The 21,998-nt window shown below is 44.0% G+C and overlaps 1 protein-coding gene across 3 annotated transcripts in view; it reads right to left on the bottom strand.

Moving 5' to 3' along the window:
• Nmnat3 (nicotinamide nucleotide adenylyltransferase 3) overlaps nt 1-21,998 on the bottom strand; it is a 118,880-nt gene that overhangs the window by 14,190 nt on the left and 82,692 nt on the right. For all 3 annotated transcript variants that reach the window (XM_028758935.1, XM_028758933.1, XM_028758934.1), the window contains exons 3-4: nt 8,090-8,273; nt 4,142-4,221 (exon numbers count right to left, since the gene is read on the bottom strand). In XM_028758935.1, coding sequence (XP_028614768.1) covers nt 4,142-4,221; nt 8,090-8,273 — 264 coding nt within the window. The remainder of the gene's footprint in view (nt 1-4,141; nt 4,222-8,089; nt 8,274-21,998) is intronic.

Here is a 21,998-nt window from a genome sequence, read left to right as displayed (position 1 = left end):
GGGAGACAGCTTGTCAAAGCTATGTATGAATACAGCCATGGACAATGATATCCTGCATGACATCCTGCCAGCACACTGTGAGAGATCCACATAGGAGGACAGCCACGGATGGTGACATCCTGCATGACATCGCACTGTGAGAGATCTACACAGAAGGACACCAGAGATGAACCTAGGAATGACACTCGGCAGTCAGTGCCCAGACTAACCAGCCTGCTGAAATGGGCATAAGATTGGGTGCCTGTTGTTTTCACAGAGAGAGGGTTCTCTAAGTCAGGCTCAGCCCTAACAGCAAAGGGCAGGGCCACCCTTACAGACTACAGACAGTGAGCTTGGCTGTCATTAAAGGCCTTGGGGTGTCACCCATTTCAGGATGTCACCCAAGCATCCAGGATCACAGAAATCCATGTGAGGACAGATGAGCCCAGGAAGGCCTGCCAATTACAGAAGCGACAGTTAGGCCCAGATCCCGCTGCCACCAGTGCTGAGCTCAGCATGTAATCTGCCATTCCAGAGTGTGACAAACACACAATAAAACACACAGCTCCCAAAGTGGCCCTTAGAAATAAATATGTCACTGGTAACATATGTGGCAGCCCATCAAAAGCCAAGCTTATGTTGAGGAAAACCAGCCTTCCTATATGAAAATGTTCATTTTTTTTGTTTTTGTTTTTTCTCCTTTTTCCTGATGATGAGCATGAAACGTGTTCACGATGGAACATATGGAAACTGTAAGTGTTTAAAACTGAGAACAGCAACAGCAACCCATAAGGCTGGTTCTGGGTTCTATAGCCATCAACATTTCTGTGGATTTTCTTAGGTTTCCATACTGATTCAGACACACAAACAATACGGAATTACACTCACTTTTATCTGGAGTTAGACATATGCTATCGTACGGTGGTTTCCCTACTCCCTGGGTGTTTCTCCATCTCTTGAAACTTCTGATATGGATTCTTTTTCTGATGCAGACAGCGGAATGGACTCAGTGTTTCTTTACATTTAAACTCCTAGTTGCTTTTAACTGTTGTGATAGCTGGGCCTCCTGGTATAGGCCTGCAGCTTGAGCTAGTCAAGAGGCTGAGGCAGGAGGATTTTAAGTTCAAGGCCTACCTTGGATACAAGAGTTTAAGTTTAGCTTGGGCAACTCAGTGGGACCTTGTCTCAAAATTAAAAGTTGAAAAAAAAGAAAAGATGTGTGTGTGTGTGTGTGTGTGTGTGTGTGTGTGTGTATGTGTGTATGTGTGTATGTGTGTGTGTAGTGGCTAGGCAGTTATTGGGGCCAAGAATCTGTGGTAGTCAGGTCGGAGCCCCTATGGAAGAACCTATTGCCAGTGTTCTACCATGGGACCCAGCATTGTATCTACTCCCTATGATGGCTCACTATACTCACAGGGTTGTGCATCCCTCCGCTCTCATCAGATGAATTTCTTTTTGCAGAATATGGTGATTAACACAGAGACCCACAGCTGGTCAAGGCACAGACAGAGGCTGTGGAATGCTCAGCCTTAAATGGTGTATCTATTACCACACACCCCTCCTCCTAAGACTCTGAAGACAGGACAGAAAGACGGTAAGAGCCAGAGGCAGACGATAACTACCAACAAACTGTGTTTTCCAGACAGAGCAAGGTTGTGGCACATATGAACTCATAGGCATTGTGACGGCATGAACAAGTTCTGTGTAAGCTCAAGCCAGGCAAATCTCAGCATGGAGAGGGTAGATGGGCATGAAGTTCTACTCCTAACTGAGAAGCTATTGATGGTTTCCAGGAAAGGGAGAGTTAGGTGTCTATAAGGGTGTGGCCCTGGTAAGTCTAACATGCTCCAGCTGATGGCTGCACACTCAAGAGTTCATAGACAGCACTAATGGGCTTCATGTGTCTAAAAACATTTATTTTATGTATATGTGTGTGTGCCTAAGTGTATGTACGTGTATGATGTGCATTCAAGAGCCTACTGAGGTCAGAAGAGGGCATCAATTCCCCTGAAACTGGAGTTACAACATGGTTGTGGGTGCTGGGAACCAAACCTTAGTCTTCTGCAAGGCTTCTGCCCTTAACTGCTGAGGCATCTCTCCAGCCCCACTTAATGGGTTTAAAAGAATGAGAGCACAAAGTTGGTTGCGTATGGAATGGGGGAGTAGATCTGGGAGGAGATGGGTGAAGGGGATACAAATGTTCAAAATACTAAGTATACAACTCTCAAGAATTCATAAAAATAGTTTTTTTTAATGGAGTATGGGGCAGGTGTGGCAGCCCATGCCTTTAATCTCTGCACTGGAAAGTTAAAGGCAGGCAGATCTCTGTGAGTTCGAGGCCAGCCAGGGCTCCTTAATGAGACCCTGTTATATAACACGAACAAGAAAAGCTAGGATGGCAGCACATGCCTTTACTTCTAACACTTTGGAGGCTGAGGCAGGAGGGTCTCAGAAAGAATCCAAACATAGGGTCCATTAGAGATAGGAACCCCTAGACAAACAGAGAACAGATGTAAGGTGGGGGCTTTGGTAAAGGGTGAACTCAAAAGCTTGGCAGCTAGTGGGAATGTGTGTTCTGGATGCCTCATAAGACAGGCAGGAATTCCAAGGAGGAGCAAGAAGGGGGGCAGTGGGTCCCAAGCAAGAGAACGGGCTCTCTGACCACCTGCAGAGAGGCAATACAAGAGGTAGGGCTCTGCATGGCATCCCTAACTCACCTCTGGATGCCCCACCTCTCTGTGCCGTCTCTGATGTTTCATAGGTCTACCATGTCCCGTGCTGACACTTCCTGCCTCGAAATGCCTCCAACCTCCACATCCTACTGGTCTTGTAAACAGGGGTACAGCAATCTGCTCCTTTATATGGCAGCGTTTCACACTAATGCCCCCATTTCCCTCCACCGACAGCCTTTGTCCACCACAAGGCATGGGCTGGGGTGCTGTAGTGCCTGCCCTCCCGGTGAGCTCAGAGCCTGGCTCTTGTAGTGTCCACCAGCATTATGCGGGACTTTGTAGAAGGAGGTGTAGACAGGACACAGCATCCTGTCTATGATGAGGAGTGGCTTGGAACAGAGGAGCCAACACAGGGAAGGAGGACAGGCCAGAGGATACAGAACATAGTACATGTATGGATTATATCAGAGTCCCTCCCACTCAGGTCTGGAGTGTGGTTTGGCAATTCATGTTTCTACAAGAACCACATTAATTCTGCTATGTGTAATTTTTGGCTGACGTCTGAGGGCTACATGGCAAGCTTTGGACCCAAGGACATTCTCAAGTCCTTTCTGAGGTGTATTTGGGAATATTCTCAGAATTCTGAGGACCATCAGACATTGTACGAGTGCCATGGTTAAAAAGTGACAGGCTCTGTCCTTTTCTCCTTAAGTCACAAGGCACCTGGACATGGTAAAGGCTCTGAAATCCCCACAGTGAAGAAACAGTTTTGGGTACATTTATTGAACTCTTTTGATATGAGAGTGTCCCACCAACTAGAGTTAGGAACCCTGTAGGAGAAAGCCATGCAAGTGACCTGCTGGAATTTTGTGAGCTGAAGCTTGTGTCATGTCCTTCCTTCTCACACCCATCCTATATTCCTGTGTGTTTGCAGGAGAGAGACACTCTTCTGGGCCCAGACATCAGGGCTTCTCAGACTCAAGTCAGAGGCCTTGCCTCTTCCAAGCAGGAGAGGAACAAGTAGAGATCAGAGTTTCTGAGTTAAGAAGATCACCCCGGAGGACCTCAAGTTCCCCTGAAGTTAAGTTTGCTCCTTTGAGGAATTCACTGAGTGGCTGCTAGCAGGTGCCTCTCTCATCTGAATGTTATCCTTTTAAATTCAAAAGGCTAAGGCTTTTTAAAGAACCCCAGCATCAGTCACCAGCTTGTCCCTGTGTGGTCCTCACTTGTAATCCATGTCACAAGACAAATCAGAGGGTGGCTAAACTCCTTTGGACAGTAAATCTCAAGTCACCACAATTAAGGGGCTTGAGGTGAGCATGGGAAAGGTAGAGTGTCTAATTGACCTTTTGACCTTGGACATATTTACACTACCAGGGAGGACTCAAGTTCATTATCCAAGCTGAGAGGGCTGGACAAATCCAATTGGTTCCTCACCCTTCTCCTGAATCCCCCCCCCCATTGTAGATGGGGGAGGGGTTGGTACCCACCTGCAGAGGCTGATGGTGTTTTGCTGGGGTCTGGGTCATCCATCTGGGCTGAGGATCTGAGCAGCTCCCTGTGGTGGTGCCTGTGGTGTAAACACACAGGTTTGGGTGTGTTGTATTCTAGACCCCCAACGCCACCCCAGCACCTCAGGATTTAAGATTCCCTTCTACATGTCTTAGACCAGTCCATGAGTGGTTTATCATGTGCCAGGTAGGGCTAGGACCGGAAGCACACACCACAGAGTCCTACCACATTCTACGAAAGCTGGGTGGAAGTAGGGAATGAAGCCTGATGCTACCCTGTCCACGAGTCTCAATAACTCTCTATTGGGAATACAGATGTAAGCACTGAGTGGGTGCCAAAGGCATGAGCTCTCAAAAACAGACAGATGCAAGCTTAAACATGCGTTTTCCTTTGGAAAGCCTAAGTGGTTATGCCTGATTTCAGGATTTGGTGAAGGTACAAGCTATACACAGTAAGCCCTGGCACTGTGGCCTCCAGCTAGCTCCAGCACATACTCTTACCGTAAACTTGTGTTTTAAAATGCTATGAGTTGGTGGCTAAGAGCCTAGGCTTGGAGGGAGAAAGCTTGGGTTGAATCCCAGCCTCCCTACTGCTGGCTGTCACCCTGATGAGTGCTTTCAAGTCTCAGCCAGCATGGATGCTCCTCAAGTGAAAACGGGGACATTGCCCCATACTCCTCCCCTCCCCCTACCTCTGACAATGGGGAGTTATGAAGATGAAGGGACTTCATTCAAGTTGGAGTCACAGGGCAGGTTAGGTGTGATCAGACTCATTCAAATTTGACATGCTTCCTTTTAAGCAATCTGTCTTCAAATTGAGACTCCTGTATTTTTTTTCTTTCTCACCAAACATAGGTGACCTTAGCATTCTCCTGTGAGTCCATTTATCTTCTGCCTTCACGGTACTCGACAGAGCATTATTACAGCTGTGTGTGTTCAAGAGAGCTGGTTTACTTTCAGCACTCAGCACATTTTCCCTGCAGGTAGTGGCCCTGGCTGTCTCTTTGCTGCCTGCCTGAGTGGTACCCGGTTGTGCCCAGCCCTAGGCCTCTGAACTGACTCTGAGAGCATGGTTTTCTGTGGCTTCAAAGCTTGCCCAGGGATGCTCCAGCAAAGGGTAACTATGACAAGTGAAAACTCAGCCACCTCCTATTCCCAGACAGCATGGTTTTGAAGGCTGCCTCTGGTATGGCTTCAGAGCTCAATGGCCAGAGCTCTGCCTCTTGCTTATTTGCTGTGTGACTGTGATCAATTGGATGTCTCTGTGAGTCCGAGGCTTCTCATCTGTCAAATGAAGCCTCAAGGTCGAGTTGGGAGGTCGAGTCTGCAGTGGGTTCATGAGGTGATGTGGGTGAAGGACAGACCACATGAAGTGTCATTTTGACTAAGGCCTCCCCCACAACATGAGAAAAAGGTAAGTTATTGCTACGGTTGGTGATAGAGAGTAATCTCTAAGGTCCATATGTTGAAGGCTCAGGCCTTAGCTGTAGATGCAGTCATTGAAAGATGGGCTCTCATCTTACCAGCAATGACTACTGGTAGGTTTGAATTTGATAGCATTTTTTTTTTCAGGAAATGACTGAAGGGTTGAGAGGTGAGGCTTAGTTGAAGAAAATAGGTCACTGGGGATAAGTCTTTGGGAATCTGGGCCTTATTCTGGGCTCCTCTCTGTCTCTGTGCTTCCTGGCCACCATGAAATACATACGTTGGTTCCACCACACCCTTATGTTTTGATGTTCTGCCTCACAATGGGCCAGAAATTGCTATGCTAGATCTGGGCTGGAAGCTTTCAAAGTGTGAGTGATGAGACAATCTCTTGTCAAATCGTTTCTTTTGGTTATTTCTCACTGTAAGGAAAAAGTGGCAAGCTCAGATACCAAAGGCTCTGTCGTTAAAGTTGGCCTAGACATTACAGCATCAGCAGAACAGTGAACAACACAGCAGGATGTAGAGTTTCCCATGAGTCCCTTAGGGAACTAGTATCATGGTGACCTTTGTCATGTTTGTTGTAGGATCCACTGTGGCCACCATCAAGAGGACATTAAATGCAGAAGATGATGGGGATGACTTCTACCATGATTCTAAAACCACTTGACTTATAATTTTAGCCTGGTTTTCAACCTTTGGCAGGGGAAAAAAGTTAATCAGCTATCCATTCAAAGAAACTGTTGACTCTGTTCATAAGTCTCAACCACACCAGCACAACAGAAATCATCTGGAACCTTTAAATAGATGCTTATGGTTAGGGTCCATGCCAGCAGATCTGAAGGCCTTGCGTTTGGAGAGAGCCTTAAAGAAATATTCTAAGTGATTTTGGCAGCCAAGCTTGTGACCAGTGTCAACTGCTCTTTAAGTGAATACCAGCACTTCCCAGAATCCTGATTCTCTTGTTCAGTAACTGAAGCTGTGGGGCTCAAGCCTAAATACATGTTAGAGTCACCAGGAACAACGGAAATAATAAATCTCTCCCCTCCTCACCCAAACCAATGGAATCATAGCCTTTGGGGAGGGACCTCGGCTGTGAACCTAGGAAGTCTGCTGTGTGTCCAGTGTCTAGAAGCATTTGACTAAAGGCACAGGGGAAAAGAGAAAGTGTGTGTTTCATAGTATCTCTGCTCACATCTACATTCTAAAATAGAAGTACCATGAAATTACTATACTATCACCTATGTGTCCATAAATGGTGTTCTGGTTTTGAGGACAGACCACAGCCAGCATTACAGATGTGGAGAAGGCAGGTGACATTAGTGTCTACTATCCACCAGCTCATTTGTCTGCACCATCTTATCAAAACCACACCCTGTCCTGCTGAGGAGGTGTGGATCTTCTTACTTTATTGGGTAAAGAACTGAGGCTCGAGGAGGCTGACTCACTTGTTACATAAAGTCATTCAGCTAAATCTGGCTTCACGCACACTCCAGACAGCTGTGGCTTTCTCGGGGATGGGGAGAAAGCCCTAATTCCTGAGTACTTACTAAAGCTAAACGGTTTGCTGGATAATCTGCTGCCTTGCTTCTGCTCCTGTTGATTAGCCTAGAGGAGCGAGTGGTGAGAAAGGCTTGTTTTAAAAGGACGCGCTAGGTGCATGTCTTCAGAGTAAGAGATCTGGCTATGCCAGTGGGTGGTTAAAAAGAAGAGAGCGTGTATCTACACGGTTACTAAACATTTATCCTATCGGTTTGGCAGCAGGTTCTGAGGTGGCACTGGATTAGCTGAATGCTCACTGTGGTCTCTTCCCTAACAGAAGGTGCAGAACCTGTATGATGGCATAGGTCCAGTGTTACGGTGCCTTCTCACAGAGCAGCCTGTCACCAGTGATGAACCTTACTCCCCTCTGACAACCAGGACAGCTGTTGTAATGGGAAGGGCTGGACCAGGACTTTCAAACAGCTCTGCGGACTATGTTTAATGCTATTATGAATTCAAAAGACAAAAGGTAACTTAGAGTAATGATTTCCGCTCTTAAAATAACTCCTTTCCTCTTACATAAAGTCTACGTCTAGTGAGAAAGCTGAAAGGACAGCTTATTACACAGGCTCAGTTTTCAAACTTGTCAACGTCGGGAAGTTTAAGGCCCCAGTTACGGAAGGTGATTTGTTAGTCTTCCACCAGGAAAGTGTCTAAAAAAAATTGTCATTCAATCATATTGTCTTCATTTTGCAAGTGATGAAGAGGTCTCAGAGAGGTTAAGTTACCTGTTTGAAGTCACAGAGCTGCTAAATGGGTGACAAAGGGCCTGATGCTGCAGTCCTCAGACACAAAACTCTCTCAAATGGCAGAAGGTTCTCCCTTATTCTTGCCTAGGGACCTGTCTGACTCCGTGGGTCTCAATCCCTGTCAGCCAAGGCATTTCTCTGCTCTTGCCTGGAGCCACCACAGCGCTGTCCCATCCTTTCATGCTGCAGGTGAACAACACGACTCTGTTACCTCAGCACCTTCACCGTTTCCATCCACTGTGCCTGCTCACTCTCCCAGGGGTCCACCCGAATCCAGTCAGACGTCTGGAGGGCCAGCCGGGCCATGGCTACTCGGTGATGGGAAGCCACCAGGTCTTTCTTCCCGTAGCTGTCATTGACGGGTGAGATGATGCCCTCAATCACCTGGTACATCCCTAGGGAGAAGAGGGATAGACACTTGTCACCTGGCAGCACAGTGCAGGCATCTGCTCAGAGTTTACCCCTCTATTCTGAGTGTGAGCAGACCCTGGAGGGTCCTCCTGATGGGTCAAAAGCTTGCAAGAAAGGGCCAGGGTGTTACCTCAGTGACCCTGGGCCGCCCCTCCAGTGTCCTCTATGGAAGCTTTATTGAGAGGGTTGCCGTAAGGGTGGAGCTCAGACAGCAGACCACAGGGCGACTGGCAGCAGGATGTTGGATGGCCATCATGAGGTGCCTTTCTGTAGACACTGTATTTGTGGTAGCTGTCTCCCAGAAAGAGAATTCTGGGACTAGAAAACAACGGGAGGGTGTGCTGGTAGTTTCTGTCAACTTGACACAAACTAGAGTCATCTGGGAAGAGGGAACTTCAACTGTGGAACTGACGCCATCAGATCTGACTGAGGGCTTGTCTGTGGGGCATTTCCTTGATTGACTATTTGATATGGGAAGGCCCGGCCCACTGTGGGCAGTGCTACTCCTAGGTGGGTGGTGCCACGTGGTATAAGAAAGCAGGCTGAGTGAAAACAAGCCAGGAAGTAGTGTTCCTCCATGGTCTCTGTTCCAGTTCCTGCCTCTAGGTTCCTGACTTGGCTTCCCTCAGTGATGAACTTATATAACCCCTAAGAAAAATAAACCCTTTCCTTCAAGTTGCTTTTGGTCATGGTCTTTATCACAGCAAACTAGGACAGAGGGAGTTTGGAACGAGGCTGGGTTGGTGGTGATGGGATGTGCCCTGACTGTGTAGGCACGTCATGACTCTGGAGTGATGTGCAGCTAATGAAGGGGAAGCCTGAGAGAGAGGCTGATGGGAAGAGGGTAGGCTGAGCTGCTTAGCAGTGGATACTGCCTATGGACTTTGGGAGCCTACTTGGGATTTACCTGATGAGAGACAAACTGGTTCAAGGTTTACCTTTGAGGGCAACTGACTGAGCCTGTGTACCCCAACAATGCTACTGAAGAGACATTCCTGTGACATCTGGCTTAAGAGGTTTCGTCACAATCTTATGGTTTCTATCACTGTGATGAAACACCATGACCAAAGCAACTTAGAGAGGAAAAAAAAAGTTTACTTCAGCTTATACTTCCAGGTGACAGTCCAGTACTGAGGGAAGTCAGGGAAGGAACTTAGGCAGGACAGGAACCTGGAGTCTGGAGCTGATGCAGAGGCCGTGGAGGAGTGCTGCTTACTGGCTTGCTCCCCAAGGCTGGCTTAGCCAGCTTTCTTATAGCACTCAGGACAAGCAGCCCAAGGATGACAACATCCCCGTCAATCACCAATTAAGAAAATACCCTACAGGCTTGCCTACAGCCTGGTCTTATGGAGACATTTTCTTAATTGAGACTTTCTTAAAGTCTCAGATTCTTTTAGCTTTTGTGTCAAGTTGACATAAAACTAGCCAGCAGAGTGAACTCTTCTCCAACTAGTATGTAGTTTTTCTCCTCTGGTCAGTTACCACTGGGTAAGAACACTGATTAATTTTCTAATTGTAAACTAACACTGCATTCCTGAAGCAATCTCAGGTAAGGCAAGATAGCTTATTATTATTTTAAGATTATTTATTTATTTTTAATTATTATTATTTAATTGTGTGTGTGTGTGTGTGTGTGTGTGTGTGTGTGTGTGTGTATGAGAGAACCTGGGAGAAGGTGAGAGTCTGTGTGTGCAAGAGCCTGTGGAAGCCATAAGGGGGCGTTAGAGCTCATGGGGGCTAGAGTCACAGGCCATTGTGGGTACTGGGAATGAAACCTGTGCATTCTGCAGAACAGTTGGTGCTTTAAAACCATTCATCTATCTCTCCAGTCCCACATAAAGTACAATTTATTTGTGTATTTCAGTATGTGTTTATTTATATAATTCCCTGTAGATAAGGTCTCACTTTGCAGCTTTCACTAGCCTGGAACTTACTATGTATACTGGGCTGGCCTGACACTCACTATGTAGATCAGACTGGCCTGGAACTCATAGATACCCACCCACCTGTCTGTGGCTTCTGAGTGCTGGGATTAAGGTGTGTGCCACCATGCTGGCTTTGTCTTATCTCCCTGTGTATTGACGGGTTCTGGTTGCTGGTTATTTTTAGAATGGAGACAGGGCTAAGGTTCTTCTGATCGGGTTTCTCAGTCAAGGCTCCTCCTCTGTATTCTAAAAGGGTTGCTTGAAGGATTGACCTCACCGGTGAAACCCTTGCTCCCTCTCTTCCTCCTCTCTCCCTCTTCTCCCGCTCTGTTTCCTCCCCTCTCCTTTCCCTCTCTCCTCAGGGGGATCATGTTCACTTAGAGCAGCACTCTGCCCCTAGGCTAAACCTCGATAGCCAAATCTTATGAGTCAGGAGTGTAATTTGCATGAAAAATTTGTACTACTGATTTAATCTCCTCAATGGCTAGAAGATGATTCAGATTTTTCATTTCTTCATTATGATTTTTGATAACTTACATTTTTTTCCCAGAAATTTCTCCATTTCATTTAAAGTTATCAATTTACCGGCACCCAGTTCTGCAGCGTGGGCCCTTTAAATGGCTCACGCTGGGCCGCTGACCCTTTCCTTGGACTGCAAGGCTTGTTATTTTGTTAGTCTTTCCAAAGAGTCAACTCATGGTATATTGATTTTTCTCTGCTAAATGTTTGTTTTCTGTCTCACCAACTTCTTTTCTTCTTTTTATGTACTCTGCCCGTCTACTCTCCTGCTGTTCATTTGCTAACGTCTCATGGTATCTGCCCAGCTAATTAACTTGAGGTTTGTCTTTTTCCTAAAACACACAATTCAGACTTTAAAATTCCACATCTTTCCTTGTTCCCGACACATTTTTGATATCTGCGCTTTCGTGGTCTCCTAGTCCAAAGCCTTTTCTAACCTCCACTGTGATGCCTGCTTGAATAGTTATTCGGGAACATTTTTCTTAATCACGCATATCATGGTTTCAGGGGCTCTATATTCTCGGTAATAATGTCTAGCTTAGTCCCATGGTAGTCAGAGGACACAGTGTAAATGGATCCAGTCTCTTGAAATGTGTGGTCTTCCTTTCCATGCTTTCTACGCTGGTCCATGAGCAGGGTCGAGGAGCCTCGCATGTGTGCTTAAGAAGTGTGTCTGTTCATTCTGTAGATGCTTGGTGTGTCCATGAGACAAGGTAGGTGACGGCTTTGTTTAAATCTGTTATTAGATTTGTGTCAGGCTATGGAATTAGTCACAAAAAGCTAGAAAATGTCCCACTAATATGGATTTTTCTATTTTTCTTTTTCTTTCCCCTTTTAAAACTTTCACTTGATGTATTTTATTTTTCCCCATTTATGTATTCATTCACTTAACATCCTGACTGCTGCCCCTGTCTGCTCCCTCACCAGTCCTTCCCTCCCTCTTCCTCCCCTTCTCCTCTAGAAGGGTGCAGCTCCACCCTGGATAGCCTCCCACTTGATGGATTTTAATATACGTGACTGGGTGAATACACATTTATAATGTCTGTCTTTATATGAAGCTTTTTATTGCTAGTAAGATTGTGTTAGAATTTAGTCTGTCTGATAATAATATCAACGTAGCATATGCATTTGTCTACATTTTTCTTCTTTGAATACAGGGTCTTTGTATGTAGCCCTGGCTATCCTAGAACTCTCTATGTGACAAGGCTGTCTTCAAACTCACAGAAATCCATCAGCCTCTGCCTCTGCCTCCTTAGTGCAGGGATTAAAGGTATGTTATCACCACACTTTGCAATTTTTCCACCTTTTAATTTTCAACATATCTATACTTTTTTTAAAGGCAAGCCTTTGTTTATAGCCCATTACGGCATTTTCAGACAAGCTTGGCCAGTTTTTACTTTAAACTGGAGCATTAAATTCACTTACTTATTGTGATGTATTTGCATTTAAAAGGTATCATGTTATTTTGTGTTTTATTTTTCTTGCACACAGTCTATACTTCTTTTATTCTTTCCTTGACTATTTAGATTTTTATTATTTCTTTCTCTCTGTCTCCTAGAGTAGAAACTATTTGTACAGTTTTACAACCAAAAGAAACAAAACTCATTACCACCTTGCTCCCAATATGGCTCCTGGGTTCTGCTGCTCTGTTTAGCATCTCCTAACTTACAGGTTATTGTTCTGGCTGCTTTAAAAATGCATTTCTTCTTCCTGTTAGATCTTATTGTCTTGTTTAATGTAGTCAGTGATCATTTAAACTTATGTCCACAGTTCCTGCTGCCTTTGTACTTTCTTCCTGCACATCAATCTATCTGTCTTGGAAGAGACTGTCTTAGTTAAGGTTTTATTGCTGTGAACAGACACCATGACCAAGGCAACTCTTATATGGAACAACATTTAATAAGGGCTTGCTTACAGTTCAGAGGTTCAGTCCATTATCATCATGGCAGGAAGCATGGCAGCATCCAGGCAAGCATGGCAGCATCCAGGCAGGCATGGCACTGGAGAAGCTTAGAGTTCTACATATTGCTTTGAAGGTAAATAAGAGAAGACTACCTCCCAGGCAGCCAGGAGGAGGATCTCAAAGGCCACCCTCACAGTGACACACTTCCTCCAACAAGGGCACACCTCCCAACAGTACTACTCCCTATGGGCCAAGGATATTCAAACCACCACACTATCCATCAGACAGAATATACCTACTGGGATTTCCTTAAGTTGGTGACTTCATTCTAAATTATAACCTTGAAAGATATTTTCACTGGGTATAAAATAAATGGGTCGAAATATTATCTTTCTTCAATACTATCAAATTATTGTTCTCTTGTCCTGTATTGTTGCTGTTGAGAAGTACTGTATAAGTATGTCATTCAGGGGAAGCAATCTGTATTCGTATTTTACCTTTATCTATATGAATTTCTTTTACTTGCATTGCTTTGAAATGCCTTTAATTATGTACATTAGTGTCTTTCATCAGATCTGAAATTTTCTTAGTTATTATCTCTATGGAAATTATCTGTGCCTCTTTATTTCTGTTTCTTTCAGCTTTCTTACTGGAAGTAGGGAGGCCCCACATCTTACCCTCTCTGGAGTTTATTAAAATCTCTCTGTGTTCTTTTGTGGATACTTTTTCTTCATGTATATTCCTATCAACTCATTCTATCATTAGCCTGACTCAAAATCATACACTGAACCTTAGTGTTTTCCAGTCTACTAACATGGTAATACTCCATTTGTTTCTCCTTAGATTTGTCCATTGGCCTATTATAATTCCAGATATAAATTATACATATTTTGTTAGACTTAATCTAAATAGTTCATTTCTTCAATCAGCTTTAAATGGTATGGTGTTTTAAAGTTTGTTTTACACATTTGTTTTTTGATATATATATAATGTACATATATTTGTATTTGTGTGGTGATTTTTATCTTGCAACTTCTGCTGGCTACTTTTCTAACTCTATAATCAAATTAACTGACATAAAACAACTTAGAGGAGGAAGGGTGTATTTGCCTCATCATTTCTGAGGGTTTCAGACTATCATGGCGAGGAAGACATGGCAGAACTGCTCAGTTCATGATGGTGAAAGTGTGTGGTGGGTACTACTCACATCATAGTAGGCCAAAACCAGAGAACTAGACAGGAAACAGAGATAGCACCCTGTCTCCTCTGCCCAATGATCTACTTCCTCCAGTTGGGCTCTGCCTCTCAAAGTTCAGTCTTCTCAAAATAACTCCATCAAAACCGAGGAGTGAATATTCAAACTATGAGCCTGTGTGAAACATTTTAGAGTCAAACCACCAACTTATAAACTATTTTTTCCTAAAGGCTTATGATAATCTTATAATGCAGAATACATTTAGTCTATCAGCAACAGTCTCCATAGCTTTAACTGTTCTAGTCCTGGTCAAAAGTCTAAGCCCCGAGTTTCTATTGAGACTCAAGGCAAACTCTTAGCCATGAGCCTCTGTACAAATAAAAAGAAAATCACATTCTTCTAATATACAGTGGGACAAAGTAAATATTCCCATTCCAAAATGGAAGAATGGATGTGCAAAGGAACATTGGGACTAAAGCCAGACTGAAACATATTAGTGGAAACAGAAAAAAATATATAGGTTCATGTCTGATACTGGGGGTATATGGTAGCATGATAAGAGTTCCAAGCTCACAGATATTCCACATGCCTGGGATCTTACACTTCACTTGCAAAGTTTTATACATTCACCTGTCAGGAGCTTCCTTCGTCGAGTCTCACCCTCTGCACAGCAACTAGCTTCACAGGATCTCCCTGGAATCTTGGTGGAAGCCTATATGAACCTGCAACTTGCACTCTGCATGTCATCATGGAGATCACATCCAGTTCTGCTGCCTGCTTAAGCATGAGTCAGGTCTCCTGACTTTCATGGACCATGGCTGCAGTAGTCTGTGAGAGCCTGGGTAGCTCAACCCAGGGAAACACTTGCTTAGAGGCTCCGTGTGAGCAGGTGCAGGGACACTTACATAAAAATAAGATCTTTCATGAGTTTGTAGCTTTACTCCCTGGAGCCTGTGATTCATTAGGTCATGATAAATCCTGATATGACTTCAAGGCATCCTTCCTACTGAAGTATTTGGCTACTTTTTAATAGTTACAGTCTTTTTAATTATAGTCCCCCTTTCTTGAACTTCAGACAAGTTCTTTTTCTGGCTAACTTTCATTACCTCCACAGCATTCTGTTCTGCTTTTTTGCTCCTAATTTTCACTATAAAGCTAGATAAAATTATTCAGCAGTAAGCTGAATAGTATCCTAATTGCAAACTTTTTTTTTTTTACTAACTTAATTAGTCTGTTACTTTTGAATTTGTCCTCTCTCAAATTTTTGGGACATGAATACAATCTAGAAAGTCTTTGCCAAACGTAACAAGAACAAACACTGGTATAATCCATTTCCACCCCTACCAAGTTCTTGTCTCTATCTGAAATTTCCTTTTAAAAATTAAAAAACATGTTTTAATTAAGTTATTTATTTACTTACACCTTGATCACAGCTTCCTCTCCATCCTTCCCAGTCCTTCCCTTTCATGTGTCCTCCCATCCCCAGGTGCCCCTTCTCCCATTCTCCTCAGAAAAGAGAGGCCTCCCATGGATATCAACCAGCCTGGGCATATCAAGTTGCAGTAAGATTAGGAGCATCTTCTTTTATAGAGGTTAGACAAGGCAGCCCAGTTAGGAGAAAGGGATTCAAAGGCAGGCAATATAGTTAGAAATAGCCCCTGCTCCTGCTTTAGGACTCCCACATGAAGAAGTTTTTATAGGTGCTGGGGTAAATGTCTCAATGAGAGTCCTTAATATTTCAAAAGGAATGGGCCCCTTCATTTGCTAGATATTAAAGGTATGTACTAAGGGTGTGTCTGTATTCCAGCCAGAGTAATCCAGGGCAAATCTTCATTCCGGCTAGATCATATCTTGGGATGTAATCCCTTGCCACAGCAGCGGCCATGTTGCTAGATTAAAATTCCTCTTAAAGCAAGACAATCAGGGCTTCAAGACAACTCTTCTGTTTACAAAGCTGTCTTTTTAAAAAATTAAAAAGCATGGTTTATAGGTGTAGCTTCTCACACTTCTAGGAGACACGGTTTCGGAGCAAACTTCTATTCTGACTTTTACAATCTTTCTGCCCCTTCTTTATAATTATCTCTGAACCTATTATGTTATAATCTCAAAATTGCTTTAAAAATTATTATAAAAACACAGTTTAGACATTTTTATCCTAAACAATTTGCACACAGTACCCATAAAATTCTGTTCATCTTGTGACTAAGGATTTCAATGAATATACATGTAAATTTTAATATATTTCATTTTCACTCACATTTTCTTGTGATAGTAAACAAAAAAATGAGGTTGTCAATTGTAATAAAATAGTTTCTGAAATGAACATTATCTAATCAGTAAACTGTAATGTTCCTTTAAAAGCTCTTTTTGGGGGTTCACTTATGATGAGAATGAATCAAAGTTCAAGTAAACGAGGATGCCTTTGGCTGACAGATCAGAAAGATTTTATTGTCTTTTATAATGTTCCTAAAATTTTGTCTATAAGATACATGTTTTTAGGCACTTACTAATTCACTAACAAAATCACTCAAAGCTTTGACATCTGAAATCTTAAAAAGATAGTCATTACTATATACTTTTCTATGGGCATTTTGTATTTTGACCACCATAAGAATCACTCATGAAGCCCTGCTTAAAGTATTCACAGATAATTCCTTCCCTAAACCAAGTTGCAAAGAGTCCAAGAATCACATAATCAGGTTTATGAAAACAACCCTACTCCTGGTACTATTTTTTTTTGTATTGCTTGTTTCATGGCTACTCACTGTGACTAAACCTAACACTGTCACCTTAAAGGAGAAAGGATTCACTTTGGTTTAAGGTTTCAAGGGTTTTAGTGCAATATACCTGGGAATTCACGGTAGATAGCTTAGTTAACGGTGACAGGCACAGGCAGGTACGCTTTCATATCACTGCACACAAGGAAGCTTCAAGGACCGATTTCAGTTTCCTACTTCCTCTATTTCCCAAAGTTTCCACATCCTCCCAAAATAGTGCTACCAAGCTGGGCAGCAAACATTCAAATCACAAGCCTGTGGGGGGAAATTTCAGATTCAAACTATTACACAACTGGGATGTGTTATATTGGCAAGCATGCCCCAAGAAACCAGGTAAAGTTTTATGTTTTCCTCACTTACACAGGTGTCTTTTACTCTTTGAGCCTTTTCTTTCCATGCAAATGTAAGTATTTAGTGGTATATTTCCCCTTCTTTCCGGTGTTTTAAATGCAGCCAACATTTTGATTGGCTATGATTTCATTTTCGCACAGTTCCATATATTTACATTTTTTTTAGTGTTTTAACATTTTTGTGTTGTCTCTTTTATTATCAGTTTAACCCACTAGGAACAAAGATCATATATTATATGATTTCAATCATTTTAAGTCTCTTGAGCTATGCTTCTTAGTTCAGGGTATGATTCACTGAATTTTCCAATTGTGCTTGAGAAAAATGAATTCACCCATATTGGCTGTTGAGCTTTACCCAGTTCAGTTAGAGACAAAAGAACAACAGTTCTATATCCTTCCTGAATGCCTTTTCATCTTGTGTTCTGTCTGGTAGCAGTGAAGGCCGAGAGTTCATGGTCACTCCCAATTGTGAATTTGATAATTTTCTCCTAAGCCTGCTGTCACATCAAGTGCTTTACAATTTTCTTCTTATGTCCATATTTAGGGTTATTATGTCTTAGTGGGTCACTGTTGAACTTTTAAGCTTTTGTAGTAATTGGTTCTTCAACAATCTGTTATGTTACTTGCCATAGTTTTCTTTTTTAAAAGTATGTTTCAGTTTCTTCACTTGATAAAAATTTCAGCATCTGTACATGCTATTTTTACATCTTTTGTTCTTGTCCATATGCTTTTGCTTCTTCTGTGCTTAGTTTTTAGATGCTTGCTGAGTAACATCCCTAACAGCTATTTGTGCAGACTCCTAAGACAGAACTAAGATAGGCATGTTGAGGCATGACTGGACCACGAAGCAAGAAGCCGTAAAAGGGCACAGTCCATCATATCAGAGGCAGCATGACTGGGCATTGATGGGAAAAGTCTCCTTTAAAGCGTGGAGATGGAGATGAGCTTGATTAAAAGAGTCCATCCACTTAAAGTAGAAGACAGAGAGAGAGAGAGCCACCATGGCCAGAGTGACGGGAGAAGGGTTCTTCAGGAGGATGGGAGAGATTGAGCATAAACCAGAAGGATGAACAAAGGGGATGCTCTGGCTTTTATAAGCCTTTTAGGGCTGTGGTAAGTTCCACACTATCTGATTTAGTATGATTTAGTCCACTTAATGCTAAGCATGGAACCAGATACTTAGTAGTCCCATAAAACACTCTTTCAGCTCAGGGTGGGGGTGGGGGGAGTTGTGAGGCCATATTAAAGTACTTAACATAGAAATCCTCAATCCTGAGAGAGGGAGAGGGAGAAGGAGAGGGAGAGCGAGGGGGGGTGGGGAGGAGAGAGAGAGAGACAGAGACAGAGACAGACACAGACACAGAGAGAGAAGATACAGAGAAACTGGTGTGGGGGGTAAAGATAGTACTGATTTTTCCAGGCACAGATCTCATCTGGTCTCCTAGAGTGACTGACATCTGTAAGCAGCAGGTCTATGCTATCCATCACAGTAAGCTGCTTACTTTGGTGGCTACAGATGTTTAATAGCTCATCATTTTAGCTTTAAAAAGTGAAGCCTGAAAGATGTTCTCATTGTGCTAGTGGATGCTCCAAACAGTATAGCCTTCTCTCCTGGAAACAGGAAGCTCTCAAATGCATTTTCTATCCCAGGATAACTTGGATGCCTTGATCCCTCCACCCTGGACTCTGATGTTGCAAGGTCTGGAGGACGGAAGGAACCAGCTGGGAACAACGGAGCAGCATTCAGATTCTCACTCCAGAAATGGCTCCTGAAACTCTTTTCAATGTAGGCATGTGTGAAGGCAAGTGCTCTTGCTGCAAAGAGCCAGGCTTATTTGATGGACAACCCAAGCTAGCTTAGCATCTAAGAACTCAGAGCACAGGATTTTCCTAAAGTCCAGAGAGTAGTATCAGGAAGAGGAGGACACACACAGAGAGAGAGGAAAGGCCCTTTGTGAGCGGTAGTGCACTGGGCAACAGGAGCAGAGAAGAGCTAGGCAGGGCTTGTGGTTCATAGAGTACCACATGAGCCACAACATAGAGATGGCTCCTCATGCTCTGGTACCTTTCAGCCAGGAGCCATGCTGGTGACGGGGCTGGGTGGTATGCTGGTTGGCTTGTGTAAAGTTGTTACAGATACAGATATATGTGGGAAGAAGAAATATCAACCAAACTACTACCTCCATCAAACTGGCCTGTAGGTAACTCTGTAGGGCGTTTTCTTGACTAATGAATAGTTTAGGGCCCAGCTTACTGTGGGTAGTACCACTCCAGGGTTAGAAGATCCTGGGATGTAGAAGAAAGCAGCCTGGGCAATACAGGAGAAGCAAGCTGGGAAGCAGCATTCCTCTGTGGCCTCTGCTTCAGTTCCTGCCTCCCGGTTCCTGCCTCCCGGTTCCTGCCTTGCCTTCCCTTGATGATGGTCTGTATTCTATAAGCCAAGTAAACCCTGTCTTTCTCAAGCTGCTTTTGGTCACAGTGTTTATAACAGAGACAGAAACCTAACTAGGACAGATGGGTACAGCTAAGGGACACAGATAAGACTGGAAGCTGTAGGGCTGATAGGCTCCTGTTTTGCTGTTCTCATGGAATTCTGGGAGAAAGGCATCTCACACTATCCCTCGCCAGTGTGACCAGCAGAACAGGACTGTAAGGTAATATGTGTAGGCAGTGCACTTCAGAAAACATCCCTCCCTCAGCTTCAGTGGGCCTCGAAGAGAGAGTCATAAATTCCAAAGGCTCTTCAAAACACTGTGGCAAAGAAGGTTAAGAATGAACAGTCAGAGAGTCCAGGGACCACAGTGAGTCCAGGCTCAGCAGCAGGGCCATAGCCTGTGCCAAGAGATACTGAGGAAGCTTCAACAGTGCAGGCAGAGCAGACAAAAGCTCACACCTGTGATCTTGGGCAGAGAGGACTGGGTGCATCTTTTTAGTGGCAGAACGCAAAGCTTCCCAGGATGCTTAGGCTGCTCATGGAACTGACCTGTAACAGACTTGGCTTAAAATGAGAACTTTTTCTTCAAGACTTGTGAAGCATTAAAGAAAGCAAAGTATGTTACATCCCTGCACATCTGTGTCCCATTTTCTCCAGAGAAGGCGTGTGGTTCTTTCTATTTTCCTGTTAAGAAGAAATGGAGCCTTGGGGGGGGGCAATTTACATACATGTGACCTTCATGTTAATCTCTCATTTATAGGAAGGCAGGGTGGGAGGACAAAGACACACTTGCCACTCTGCTGGTTATCCTGGACAGTCAGGTGTCCTTTCTGATGGGTTAGCTCATCTGACAGCAGGTCACACATAGAAAAATCAATGCTCTTTTATAGCAGCCAAGAGAGAACAGTCAATCAAAATAACACTTTGAGCTAAGTCTCCTTCATGCCTTCCAAATGGGCCATGAGTCTGAGCTATTTCCCTTCCGTGCTGTTCTTGGCTGCAACCGCAGTGTTGCCTGCCATGTGAACTGTCCCTTGCTCTTCCATTCCACTCAGGGACCTCTCCTGTGACCCACTGCTGCTCACCCTCCCTTTCATTATAGCCTGTGTATGGTTTCATCTGTCCGCCCTTGTCTTCCCCAAGAAACTGAGGGCCCCTCAAGGTCATGGGATTGCCATTTCTTCCTGGGTAACTAACATTCGCAAGTATGAGGCTTTTCCACCCTCCTCTTGGGGCTATTAAAGCAATTCAGGAATGTGACTTTAGCGTGGCAGATTGGGTTCCTGTTTACTTCCACTCCCTCTGGAAATGAGTAAGATGGAAAAAGGGGGAATAAGATAAAGTTGAGATCACAGGGGTGGTGAAGGTGTGTGTGAAAGAGAAAGCAATAGTCAATCTGGAGCACCGAGGGATGGTGAGAGATTGGCCAGAGTCAGTGGGCAGGAGACACAATAGAAGGTAAGTTATAAGGGCAGTCAAAGCCCAGAGTGAACTGGGACATGGAGAAGTAGTAAACTCTACGGGCTGAGGCTCAACAAAGGGAGAAAGCCTGACCAGTTAAGAGTTTTTCTAAGTTTTAGATCTGTCCCAATCCTGTCTCACCCCAGTGCCTAGGTTAAATCTCCCACCCTGGCAGGCAACATATGGTTGTTCTGACTAGGTCGGACCAGAGAGAACTATGACTCCTGAAGTGGGAGAAAAGAAAACCTAGACAAAAACATTTAAGTTTGTCTTCCAGAATAGAAGGTAGCCATGTCTCTGGGGGGAGGTGTCCAGATTCCCAGAGCATTTCCTCATATTTGGGGACCTTGCGCCTACAAAGCTGTCAGTGCGGTTGTGACACCAACTTCACACGTGTGCCTGAAGTTTAGGTCAGCTTCTATCACCTGACCTGCAACTATGCCTGGAAGGCTACTATGGTTTAGATATGGGTTAAGTGCATCTTCCCAAAGGTTCATGAGTTAGAAGCATGGTGTGTGTGTCTCACTGGGGAGTGTGGCTCACACTAAGGGGAGGGGCCTCCTGAGGTAATCAGTTCCCAGGTTGAAGGGATTGATGCTTCTTCATGCAATGAGTGAGTTATCATGAGAGCTGTTATAAGAGACAAGCTCTTCCCCGTCTCCAGCTTTCATTTTTGTCATGTGATCTCTCATGTCCTGTCATGGCCTGAGCAAGGCCTTTATTAGAAGGCCAACAACTTGTGCTTCCAGACTCTAAGACTGTAACAACTCAGCCTCAGGCAATTTTGATATCACAACTGATAATGGATTAAGCGTAAGAAAAGATGAATTTGGGAAGGAGTCTTACCATGAAAGACAGAGACTGAAACAGCTGTCAGGAGAAAAGGTCTTTGGAAGTTACAGACAATGCAGAGAGCAACAGAGAACTGAAGAGAAAGAAACCTTCCAGGAGAAAGAAGATGGGCAATAACGATGGCACTTGCCACGAAGGCTGACAACCTGAGGCTTAGACTCAGGACCTCCATCATGGAAGAAAAGAGCTGATGTTGGCAAGTTGTCCTCTCACCCTTACAAAACACAGACACAGACACAGACACAGACACACACACACACACACACACACACACACACACACACACACACACA

The sequence above is a fragment of the Grammomys surdaster genome, unplaced genomic scaffold (assembly GCF_004785775.1).
Source record: "Grammomys surdaster isolate TR1022 unplaced genomic scaffold, NIH_TR_1.0 126248, whole genome shotgun sequence".
Taxonomy (NCBI): domain Eukaryota; kingdom Metazoa; phylum Chordata; class Mammalia; order Rodentia; family Muridae; genus Grammomys; species Grammomys surdaster.
The sequence above is the reverse complement of the archived record's forward strand: the minus strand, read 5'-3'. Positions and strand labels throughout refer to the sequence as shown.